At 38.1% G+C, this 12,587-nt stretch overlaps 1 protein-coding gene across 2 annotated transcripts in view; it reads right to left on the reverse strand.

The window, feature by feature from the left end:
* Positions 1–873: 873 nt before the first annotated feature.
* The window catches only part of LOC109061413 (AMME syndrome candidate gene 1 protein-like), a 30,403-nt gene continuing 18,689 nt past the window's right edge, over positions 874–12,587 (reverse strand). The window contains exons 4-6 of one of the 2 annotated variants that reach the window (XM_042748247.1): positions 7,459–7,549; positions 7,231–7,327; positions 874–2,653 (exon numbers count right to left, since the gene is read on the reverse strand). In XM_042748247.1, coding sequence (XP_042604181.1) covers positions 2,539–2,653; positions 7,231–7,327; positions 7,459–7,549 — 303 coding nt within the window. In that variant the 3' untranslated portion in view covers positions 874–2,538. The remainder of the gene's footprint in view (positions 2,654–7,230; positions 7,328–7,458; positions 7,550–12,587) is intronic. The other variant, XM_042748248.1, reaches the window with a different exon arrangement.

Consider the following 12,587-nt stretch of genomic DNA (forward strand, 5'->3'; position numbering starts at 1 on the left):
TAAGCCAGCCATCATTCAAAATGGCAACATGAACATCCACAGCATCTAACGACGGAAACAAAGTGTGAGACTCCAGGGTATTGCGTAAATGTGCACGTCTAGAACAGATGAGATGTTAAGCATATGCCCGAATCCCCCAGGCCATGAGGGAAAGATGGGGTTAGACTCGTCACTACTTGTCCTTTCAAACCTGCAGGAGAGTTTGTTACACTGGTAGGAAAAAAACACCTGTAAAACAGATCTGCATATATTGAGGATAATAATAAAGTCTGATATGATCGATGAGTCCGCATGACCAGTCACATTTACTGCGACCGCCCCCGACATGAGGTCCGATAGCACCATTTTATATAGTCTTTTTTTTTTCCCACACATATATATAAATCAAACAAGCATGCCATGTTTAACAAAAAGCATCCCACTCATTCAAAAAAAAAATGTACTGCAAATGTCAATACATCCGATTTCAAATGCAGAGAGTTGGTTTTGCAGCAGAAAAAATGTTCAGTTTGTGCTGTTTTAATGGACCAACAAACGACGCCCTGAACGTCCAACTAAAACGAAAACCAGGCTTAAAACTGAGGCCAACAAAAAGAGATATTTAAAGGGTTAAGACCAAGAGAAAACAAATGTGTCACTTTTCATAACTGTGACCTACTTCCTGGTAGGCAGGGTTTAGAATATAGATTAAACAGATGGCTGGGAAGTAATAAACACTTGAATGTTAACAGGCAAAAAAAAAAAACTTCACTCACAACCTTCACATTGTGAAATGATCAGTCTCAAGGTAGTTGACCACTCAGGGCGATGTTTGCTGGTCTACGTCATAACCATTTTAAGGCAAAACAACTGAAATCAGGTTTTTTTTTTTAGGTTTTAGTGAGCTGGATAATGACTGTGGATGGAACCCCAAAAGCCCTTAACATTTTGCATATGAAAACAAAAGACAGAAATCGTTCCCGATTTTCCTTTCAGAAGTGATCAAAAGCGAGTCCACTGCTTCTACAGACAATATGACACGTGATATTCTGTCTACATCCTGGTCTTTGAAAAAAATAAAAAATAACACGGACACCTTTCAGAGCAAGAGTTTAAAATGGGCCTAATAAATTGTCCATGAGAAAACTATGAAAACACCTACAACCGCAGTTTAAAAACTCCCTGGTGTGACGAGCTTCACCGCGAGATGTGGAGGGGTTCAGATGCCACCAGAGCAGCTTGACTCGAGGATCCGTAAGTTATCTTCTTAATTACAGCCACTGTAAAGTTCACGCATTCGTATGGAGGTGTAAACATTGCTGCCATGTGAGACAGAAATGGACATACTCATCCATAAGACCAGATCATTAAAAACAAGAGTGAAGATTCCTGTGCCAGGTAAACGGACCAGGAGAGAAATGAATTAAAAACAGCCATTTAGAGAAACCACAATGCCACAGCATGCGTTAAAAAGAGTATGGCTTTTTTTTAGCTTGTCCCTGTCATTTGACCTTGGTCTCTCACAAAGGTTTTCCTCTCTGTGTGACAAAATAGGAGCGATACGAAACAGACAAATTTCAGTTGTGGGCAAAAACTGACTAGAAAGACCTTTGTCCAATTACACCTTTAGTACAGCCCTATACTTTCAACCTCACAAACGACACTAGCACAACACATCAACAAAAGAAGAGACACATGGATTAATACGCGTGTAGCAACACTACACAAAAAAGGGCCTAACTGTTTATCTAAGTAAATTCAGTTCAAATCAACTCTGGTAATGCTAAGAGCAACAGGCTTCTGCATTATGGGGAAAATATTCTGTGGTACCCAAAAACTAATTTAAGATAGTGGTTTCAATAATCTGAGAATTAGAGGAAAACAAAAACGAGATTTGACTAGTTCTAACTCTGCCACACTGCATATCCCTACAACCCACAACAATGCTCACGATAAAACGAGAAAGGAAAACAAAATCACCACTCACAAAAGAAAATGATCAGAGGAATTGCACAGAGAGGAAAGAGAATCCCTTAAACCCTGTGGTTGCCTATATGATAAAGTCAAACTAATAAGAAACAATAAAAGAGGAAAAAAAACAACAACAAAATTGCAACAAAAAAAAAAGTCACTAAAGCTGAGCGTACATAAAAAGCATCTTCAAAACTAGCCCATCATTTAATATGACTTATTTCCATCCACAGACTGAGAAACCTGATTTTAGGAAATTTGTTAAAACAACAAAAAAGAAAAAAAACTTGGTACTTGTTTATTTGCTTAAAAAGGAAAGGGGTTGATATATATTTATATATATGCTGCAAAAACTAAATTAATACAAAGAATAAAAATGTCAAAATAAATGAATTGTATTTTTTCGCTTTATAATCACCTAATGCTTATTTGCCACCCGCTGCCATGCCTCCAACGGACTGTCGACATGGCAACGGAAACTATCATCATAAAATGGTACAGTAGTACAGATAGCTAGACCACGAGGGGGCGGGCTCTCCCGGGAAGATGTCCGCCGAGAGGTCCAGTGGCTGGTCATGCGGCTCGCTGTCAGGAATAATGGTTGTATGGAGGGAGAGGGTGCCCGATGCCATTCTGGTAGTGATGATGCTGGCGGTGGGCGATGTATTCTGCGTAGCTCATGGTCATCTTTTCACTACGGTACCTAAAACAATGGTGAAAAAAGGGGGTAGGCATCAGAACAGCGAAAGACTCCATATAAAGATTCAAAACTGATGCCCTGACAACGATGTGTAATTGATTGCATCGTTCCAATTTTAATATGCTGCAGTAAATTTTATATGAAAGAAGTTAAATGTAAATGTATGTCTTCAAAAACGAAATGTGTCATTAATTAATCATTTGCATGTCATGAGTGATTGAATATGCTGAAGAGCTATGACAGAGTGGATGATTATCAGTCAACAGCAACTTAAATATGGAGAAGCCTCGCACAAACTATACTATGTCCTCAGATTAACATTATTATTAGTGGTGTAATGGTACATGTATTCGTACCGAAGATATTTGGTACTGGTCTTTTGGTTCGGTTCATGTGCCAAACAAATCACTAGTTTTTCAGGAAATTCAGACAATAAATGCCTTTTTGGCGCTCTTTGATGTGGTGAGAGATCACAGTATAGAAGTTTTAGTTCTAAAGGAGCACAGCGCACGATCATCCCTTTATCTTTACTACTAGTTTTAATGTGAAATAAACATGAATGAACATCTCGTAATCACTCAGTGTTTTAATTGCAGAAGGATGTCATTAAACCAGCTTGTAAACAAAATGTCATTTACCTCAGGCAATCATCAGTGATTTTGCTAAATATTAGACTATACTTCATCATATTTTACTTTGCCTGTTAGTGATGTCTTAATTATTTAATGCATGTTTAAATCTTTTATGAAACAAGTTATGACAGACACTGTGTAAATGATTTTATTTCAACAACAAAAATAAATTATATAATTTATAAGTTAATTTTGCATGTTTGCATACAAATTTTCAATTTTAACCATAAAAACAAAAAAATTAAATATAAATTTAATCTAAGTTTTCAATCTTAACCCAATATAAACATAATAGTAATGAAAAACGGCTCCCTATAGTTTAGGTAACTCATTAAACCAACAGAACCAGCCATCCCAGCTAACGCAATGCTCTACCACTAAGCCACAAAAACACTACACCAGCATAATCACTAAGATCAATGAAGATGCAAAGAATAACCATGGTGACCTGGCAGTTCTGTGACTGGATTTAACAAATGCGTATGGGACGATACCCCTTAAGTTGGTGGATTTGATGTTGAAAACCTACCATGTCCCAGAGCGTTTCCAGAAGCTCTTACAGTGCTACTATGACAACTTCTACATGCGCTTCACCTGTGGAGATTTCACCACCGAATGGCAGAGGCTAGAGGTGGGCATAGTCACTGGCTGCATGATTTCAGTGATCTCGTTTTCGGCAGCGATGAACCTTCTCATTAAGTCAGCAGAGAAGTTGCGGCAGGGGTGCCAATGGCATCCAGCAAGTACCTATAAGAGCATTTATGGATGACCTCATCATCACAGCAAAATCAGTACCTGAAGGGCGATGGATTTTGGAGGATCTGGTGGAACTCACCGATTGGGCAAGGATAAAGTTTAAACCTGAAATGTCCAGAAGCGTGGTATTGGGGAAGGGGATACATTTAGGACCTGTTCCAATTCAGGATCAAAATCATCATAATCCCAGCGGTCCTAGAGAGACCAGTGAAGAGCTTGGGAAAGTGGTATAGGGTGGACCTAAATGATGAGCGGAGTGTCAGGGAGATGATTATCCAAGTAGACACCTTGATGACATCCTCAGAGAAGAGCGGCCTACCCGACAAATACAAGGCCTGGGGTAATCAACATGAGGTACTTCCTAGACTGCTCTGGCCTCTGCTTGTTTATAAGGTACCTGTCTCTACTGTTAAGGGATTAGAGAGGAAGATTAGCACCAATTTAAGGAGGTGGCTGGGTGTCCCAAAAAGCTTCTGCTCTATTGGCCTGTACAGCACAGGCAGCAAGCTGCAGCTGCCAGTGCCATCAGTGCTCGAAGTGTATAAAACAACAAAGATGCCAGACCATGAAGCTGTGAGACAGCAAGAATGAAAAAGTAAGCCAGACAGGCATTGTGGGCAGGGTAGGTCGTAAGTGGTCAGCCAGCAGAGCACTGACGGAGGCTGAGGATGCAGCATGCCGACATCACTGGGACAGTAGCTCAGGGCAGGCTTGGATTGGGTTGCTTCACCAGAACAAGCTGGAACAAAGCTGACCCAAAGGAATGCCTCAGCATGATACAAAGGGAGGTCCGTAAGGCAGAGGAGGAAACCCAGCATGTTAAGGCTGTTGCCATGAAAAAACAGGGCAGCTGGACAAGATGGGAGGGCATATAAGAAAGGGCCCTGACATGGCAGGATATTTGGACCATGTAAGGACACCGGAAAAAAGTTCTTGATGTGTTTTGTTTACGATGTTCTGTCGACTCCATCCAACCTCCATATTTGGGGGATGGCAGAGAGCCCCAGCTGCACATTATGTGGAAAGCAAGCCAACCTTGAACATGTCCTCTCAGCATGCCAGTCAAGTTTAGCAGATGGGAAATTCCGGTGGCTTCACGATAAGATCCTGTCTCAGTTGGCGGATGGTGTGGAGCAGGCGAAGAAGAAGTTTAAACAACTTCCTGACGGGCACCATTTTATCCAGTTCATCAGGACAGGAGAGAGCACTGCAGCAGGACAGAGGAGTAGAAGGGTCCTGGCCTCAGCAAATGATTGGGAGATGTGGGCAGACCTGAAGAAGCGCCTCAAATTCCAAGAGGAGACAGCACACACTAGCCTCAGACCGGATATTGTCCTCTGGTCTAGAGGCACCAAGCAGGTTTAGCTCAGAGTAAACAGTACCCTGGGAAGAAAGGACAGAGGAGGCCCATGAGCACAAGCTCAAGAAATATCAAGGCCTTATCCCTCAGGAGCCAGCAAAATGGATGGAAGGCCTGGAATTTTCGAATAGAGGTTAGCTGCAGAGTTTTTGCTGGGCAGTCACTCTGGAGAAGCCATGGGCTGCTGGGGATTGAAGGGATGGCCAGGAAACGGCTGGCAGGCAAGGTCACCGAACAGGCAGAAATGGCATCTCATTGGATTTGGATACAGTGGGAGGTACGGTGGCAAAGGACGAACAACGACAGAGTTGGGTGGTGGTCAGCAGGGGTAGATCCAGGACGCTGGATCTGCTGTCAAGCCCTTCCGAGCTGTCATGGGCTTAAATCGGTGAAACACCAAGGAAGGCGGTGCCCATCTGATGACCGGCTGTAACCACCAACCCTTGTACAGTACCTGTAAAGGTGGGCCAGTTGCGATGGTCCCATTGTATTTTGCATATAGGTATAATTTTATCCCCAAGTAAATTTTAAATTGCAATTGAATTTATTTAAAGGAAAAGCAATTTGTTAAGTAAGCCATTGTTTAATAAAAAAAAAAAAAAAAAACGTTTTATTTAAAGAATTTATCTGAAAATATTTACTAATATATATATATATATATATATATATATATATATATATATATATATATATAAATATATATATATATATATATATATATATATATATATATATTTAAAATATCTGAGTTTTTGAGAGTATCTGAGAATTTTTCAAATGAGTAAAGCCAATTACTTGCTTATTTACTGACTGACAGCTGTCCTGTTCTCATGTTGACAGAAATCAGGGGTAACTGCAGAGGCTCGGTGTGAACATGACGCTTACTAAATGTCAACATGGATTTAATCATCTTCCTTGAACAAAAACAGATTCAGTATTTCTCAAAATGAATACATACACTGAAATTAGTGCTGTCAAACAATTAATTGCCATTAATCACATCCAAAATAAAAGTTTTTGTTTAAATAATATATGTATGTGTAGTGTGTATATTGTTTATGTATACATAAATACTCACACATGCATGTATATATTTCAGAAAAAAAAATGTTATATATTAAATATATTATAATATAAATTATATGAATATAAATAGACATGTAAATACATGTAAATATTTTCAAAATATATACTGTATGTGTGTGTACTTATATATACATAAATATACACAGAACACACACATATTATGCAAACAAAAACTTTTTGTGATTATTTGTTTGGCAGCACTAACTGAAATGTAAACTCAAAATATGACACAAACCAGCAATAATTAAATAAGTTAAATAAGCACAAATATCCTTCATGTATTCAAGCACATTTTATTAACCAGAGTCTGCTGCTGACCTTCGGTGATCCAATTCAACCACACTAAAAAGCAAAAATGACTTGAGATAAAAACAAAAGACGTGTGTTTAATATTTTTATTGCTGAAGAGTGTTGAATTTTTACATTCTCTTCAGCCTGACTTTTTTAAAAATTGAACCTTTTTCATATTAAAAACAAGCAAGCACAGACCAGATGAGAAAAAGCAATGCAAAAGTATCATAGTGTATTACTTTCCATAAGAAGTAACTAAGTAAAGCAATTAGTTATTTTCTCAGGAAATAACACAATATTGTAATGCATTCATTTTAAAAAATAACTTTCCCCAACACTGTCTTGTGGCACTGGACAAAAGAACTAAAATATTCATCTACTTATAAATCTCAGGATATTTATAAAAAAAAAAAAAAAAAAAAAAAAAAAAAGTTTAGAAAAGGCAATTCTCTCACCTGGTCAATTTAATAGTCTTCCTGAAGTCATTTGTGATAGGAGCTTTATAACCTCCCTTTCGAAGTAAGGAATCTATAGTCTGAATGTGGTCCCATCCTACAGAGACAGAAATTCAATTATGTTCTTTCATACTGATTGTTACTTTTTGGTCTGCATCTTATTTCTGCTGTTACAGTGTAACTGAAGACATCATGGACAGAAATTAGGCAAGCGTATTTTATTCTCACCTTGCTCCTTCGCAACCTCTGGCAGGTAGGTGGCGGTGCGCTTTGATCCTTTTTCATTAAAAAATTCTATCCTAATGCCGTGAACACCCACCTAGAAAACAAAGACATTTTGAATAATCATATTTATTCCTTTCCATACCTGACCTACATGTAATTGACAAACTGTTACTTTGGTGCTTATAATGACATTAAAACTGTGAGAATAGCTTGTTGAGACAGGAAAAAGTTGATGTTTACTACAATCAGTTCCGCTCCCGCTCTCTTTCAGAGGCACGGGGAAGAGACAGACATTGAAAAATGAAATATGAAACCAAATAAACACAAATTATAATAATCTATCATTTGTCTTCAAGCAAGCTTAGGTATTTTTATAGTGATGTATATTTACTGTATTATGTAGAGATGCACCGATCGACCGGCCAGGGACCGGAATTAGCAGATTTTCCGCATGATCGGCCCGGACCGGTGACCGGCTGGTCAGTCTGCCGATTCCGAGCCGGTCTGTTTTGACATCACACCTATGCTCACATCCGCATGTAAACACATCGTTGAGATGGAAGTTCTTCACTGTGAGTGAAGAAGAAACAAAGTTCGCAATATGTAATACGTGTAGGGCCATGGGGAACCAAAGGGATCGATTAACGCTAAGTAGATTTTTTAAAGGGGCAAGTGAGAGAGAATTTTACTTGCACGACTAGACAAGAAACCTGATGAAAATATCAAAAACAAAAATAACTAGGGAAGCACTGAAACTTGGCCACCAAAATTTTTTGCGCAAGAACGATTCTATCGCATTCAGTGTAAACAGAGACTTATAATGTATTTATGTTGTGCCATGAGGCTCACGCAGCCTGAGTGAGTGTGTGTGAGAGAGAGAGATTTGTGCAGAAGTCAAAACAAATGAGCGCAATAGTACACACAAAGTTATAGATGCATACTGCGGTAGAAAAAAATCTATTTATAATATTTAATTTAAACAACCAAGATGTTTCCCCAAATATCAAAATGATTGCAATGTGACACTGATTTTATACAATCGTAATTCAATAAAAAAAGAAGTTAAAATTAAGTGACTTAATTTGTGACCAGTGACCAATATTGACTGTTTTTGCTCAATTTCGCTCACGAAACAGAACTGTTGTGTCTCCAAGCAACACACAGCAGTGTTTTGTTACTGAATGATTCCACGTTTTTGAACGAATCGAGTGAGTCATTTATTTAAAGACAGCCACATGCCTCAATTCTGAAGGAATCAGCCTTTTGAACGAATAGGTTGAATGAATGACTAAATGACCGACTTATTAAAACAGTCATTTGCCGCCACTTACTGGCGGTTTGATTTCATACACAGTGGTGGCCAAAATGATTAGAACACTAGTATTTTCACCAGCTAAAAATGGTTCTAAGTCAGTTATTTCTATCTTTTGCTGTAATGTGTCAGTGGGAAATATCAATTTACATTTCCAACCATTCATTTAGCCATTAATTGTAATAATCCAGGGAGATTTTTGTCTGACAGCAGCTAGTGCTCCACACAGAGATTTGATCTGTGTAAGAATTTGATGTGAAAGATGACATTTGATAAGGTTGGGGAGGGGGGGTGGGTTATCAACAAAACGACACCTTTGTTATATACAGCAGTTGTTCAAGTGGGAGATCATCTGTAACTTTGTCCAAATTGGGGAAATTGTAATTTTTCTTAATTACTTTTATGTAAATTAATCTTTTTTTTTCGCATTGAAAAAATAGATTTTTGTTTGTATATGCTGTCAATTATAATTCTTAGAAAATCGGAATTGGCAAAAATCGGTATCGGCAGGTCACACACACACAAAAAAAATCGAATTCGGCCAAGAAAATTGCAATCGGTGCATCTCTAGTATTATGGCAATGGTTAGCATACATAACATTTAGCATTGCATAAAAATCTCAAGTTATTTCAAACACTCAAACTGATTTTTTTTATAAATATATTAGGTGTTGATATTAGCTGGTAATTGTATATGAAAAAAATTTTAAATGAGCAGCAGCACTAACCCTCTCCTTCATAATATTTGCCTGAGGCCATGATCACACCTTAAGCTCTATTCAGGACAGACTTTGAAAGCTCAGAGGAGGCACAATCAAGCCTCAGAAATGAAAGCAGAAATGATCGAGATTTGTGATGGAAGCTTTGTACCCTTACTTTCGAGGTAAGGAATCCAAGGCAGGGGTATTCAATTAAAGTTCCAAGAGGTACGATCTCTATATTTCCTTCCCAGCAGAGGATGGGACAATACATCTTAGGGCTCTTTTTTCCAGTTTTTTGTTTTCAAATCTGTAACTGTCAAAGACACCTCATTTTTGATTTTGTCATGTCCTTCAAGTGGGTTTCTGCTAACCCCATTAAAAGGAAAACAAAGCTGCTCAAATGAGCATGATGCTCAAGAACTAATGAGGTCTGTTCTTGTGCAGTTCCAATATTTAATACACTCTTTTGAAACTAATCACTTGAAAGTCATTTATTAACTGTTTATTAGATAGAGATCATTGCCATAACGTGTTACAATGGGTTGTGTCCTGCTTCAGGCTTCAGACTGGTATTCTGAAGCCTCAAGCATCATGCTTTCTAACCTTATCACCACCTTTTTTCTTTTTCTTGCAATTATTCTGCCTATTGTACATAGAAAACACAAGTAGTTTATATCAATAGTCCCATATTCATAGGTCTGTTTACAGTGTCTACCATTGTAACAGATGTTTACATCTACCAGAGACTTAATTTAGTATATACGTCCAAATTATTATACATGCATACAGACACTAGTGTTGTCTTACGTACCGGCCACGATACCATTCGGTACTGAAATTTTAAAAACGTCCATTTCCCGCTAAGATTTAAGCGCTGTTGAGCAGGGGCTGCATTCACAAAACATTCTTAAGAAGAAATTTCTTCTTAACTGCTGTTTTCTTCTAATTTTTTAACTTTAGAAAAAACTTTTTTCTTAAGACAAAACCTAAGAAGATTTCAAATTCTTGAAAAGAATCTTCTTAAAAATCATCGTTAATAACTTATAAAAATTATGGACAGGCCCAGACTAGTCTAAAATCTCAAACAGTAAGAATTATTTAATGAATCATTTCAAATTAATTGTTATATTTAAGCCTTACAACAACAGCTACACATAATACATAGTTGGACTAGGGATGTGCACGAGTAGCTCTAAAACAAGTCAGATAGGGAGCTTTAAATTAATGCTTTTAATTTTAGCATATAAATACAACAATCTTTGGCAGTATTCAGCGCATATGAATACGCAGGACACATTTGCTGTAGAAGAGCGGACACACATACCGGATGAGAGCGCAAAAACACAGCACAAAAATTAATTAAAAAATATCGCTGCAATTTGAGACAGACTATTTTAAAAGTAACTGTTCAAAAACACGCCGTATTAAAAACGTGAAGCTGAGCATCAGACAAAGTCGCGAAGAAAATAGTGTGCGTGATTATTATGATTATAAGGGTAATCTGCAGGAAGCCCAAAAAGACAATAAAGTGTGAGTTTATCAGTGCATCATGTATTCATTCAGATAATGGCTGTTATTTTCTTCTTAAGAAAAAAATTAAGATATTCTTAAGAATATATTTAAGAACTTAAGAAATTTTGAAGAAATGCACTTAAGAACATTCTCACGAACTTCGTGGAATTTATCTTAAGAAATTTCTTAACGACTGTGATTGGCTTCAGTGATCATCACTTCAGAATCTGCTCAACTGCACTCAAATCTAAGTGGGAAATTAAGGTTTTTAAAATTTCAGTACCGAACGGCATTGCAGTTGGTACCTTTGACAACACTAATAGACACGTGTGTATGTATATATAATATGGTCCTATAAAAATAAACCTGCTGTCTTATTCAGATCGAAACTGGAATATTGGATTAATCTGGTTATTACAATCAGGTTAATGCTTTTACATGATGACAATCAGAACAACGAAAAGTTCAGAATAATTCCAGTGTGTTACTGTGCAAGAATATGCAGCCAGTGTATTTCTATTGGATTTTCATCTGTTTCATCACTTAAAGTAATCAGACTGTTTAAGTCCCTAACCCTAGGTATGAGCAATAGTGATGCTTGCACTGACAACTCGCTAGTTAAGGATTCCTAAAGCAGAGATACACTTCCGGTTCACTACTTTGCCTCTGGGCTTGTGTAAACACAGTCTAGCTCCAAACTGGGTCACTGCTGACAAAAGGGATGAATACACATAGAATGGCAGCAGAACTGCATAATGTGAAGACCTGCCATCTGATATCCAGGATCTGAACATGATGGTTGTGTGAACAGACAGGAAAAGAATGCAGAATAGATGTGGCAAGAGGATTAGTGACTGCTATCTGAACAACACACATCCTGTCAAACTATTTTAAGAGGAAGATGCAGTGTAAGCCAGATTAGTTTTTCTAAACAACTGAACTAAACAACTAAAGTGTGACCCTAAGGTGGGACTGTCTATTATCTGGATGTGGCTGTTAAATGCCTGCAAGCCAAATACAGCACAGCACTCTGCATAAGAGTCTCGGTCAGCTAACAGTAAGGAAAAACACTGCTAACACTACAAAAAAGACACACACACACACAATACACAAGACATCATCGTCACTCCTCACCCAGGGCGCATTTCTCTCTGCACTGGTGTAGGTCACCAAGGACAGTATGTGCCTGTGTGTATGTTTGCACGGCCTGAATCATCAAGCTTTCACAGTATAAAGCCAGGCTAAGTCTGTGAGCTTGTGCTTCATTTGAAAGAGAGTATGCGGCGAGTAGCTAATTCTGCACATCCCAGATCTGCTCTCTGATCACACAAATTGCAAGCTGTCCTGCAGAGGCCAGGCCATTTTTCGACATTGTAGGCTGAGGGCTACGCTTGTGTGCAGATCTTGAGAGGGTCAGAATAAACTAAAAATATCACTTCAAAGGGTCTCACCTCTGAAGTTGTTTCGAGCTCCAGACTGAGATGCATTGCACTCTGTGGCGAACACTTGCTTTCCTGATTTGTTTTTATGTTTAAAAATATGTTTATGTTTATATTTCCTTTCATTTCCTACTGGGGTTATGTTAGACCAATGCATATACAGCTATG

Source organism: Cyprinus carpio, chromosome B21 (assembly GCF_018340385.1).
Source record: "Cyprinus carpio isolate SPL01 chromosome B21, ASM1834038v1, whole genome shotgun sequence".
Lineage (NCBI taxonomy): Eukaryota > Metazoa > Chordata > Actinopteri > Cypriniformes > Cyprinidae > Cyprinus > Cyprinus carpio.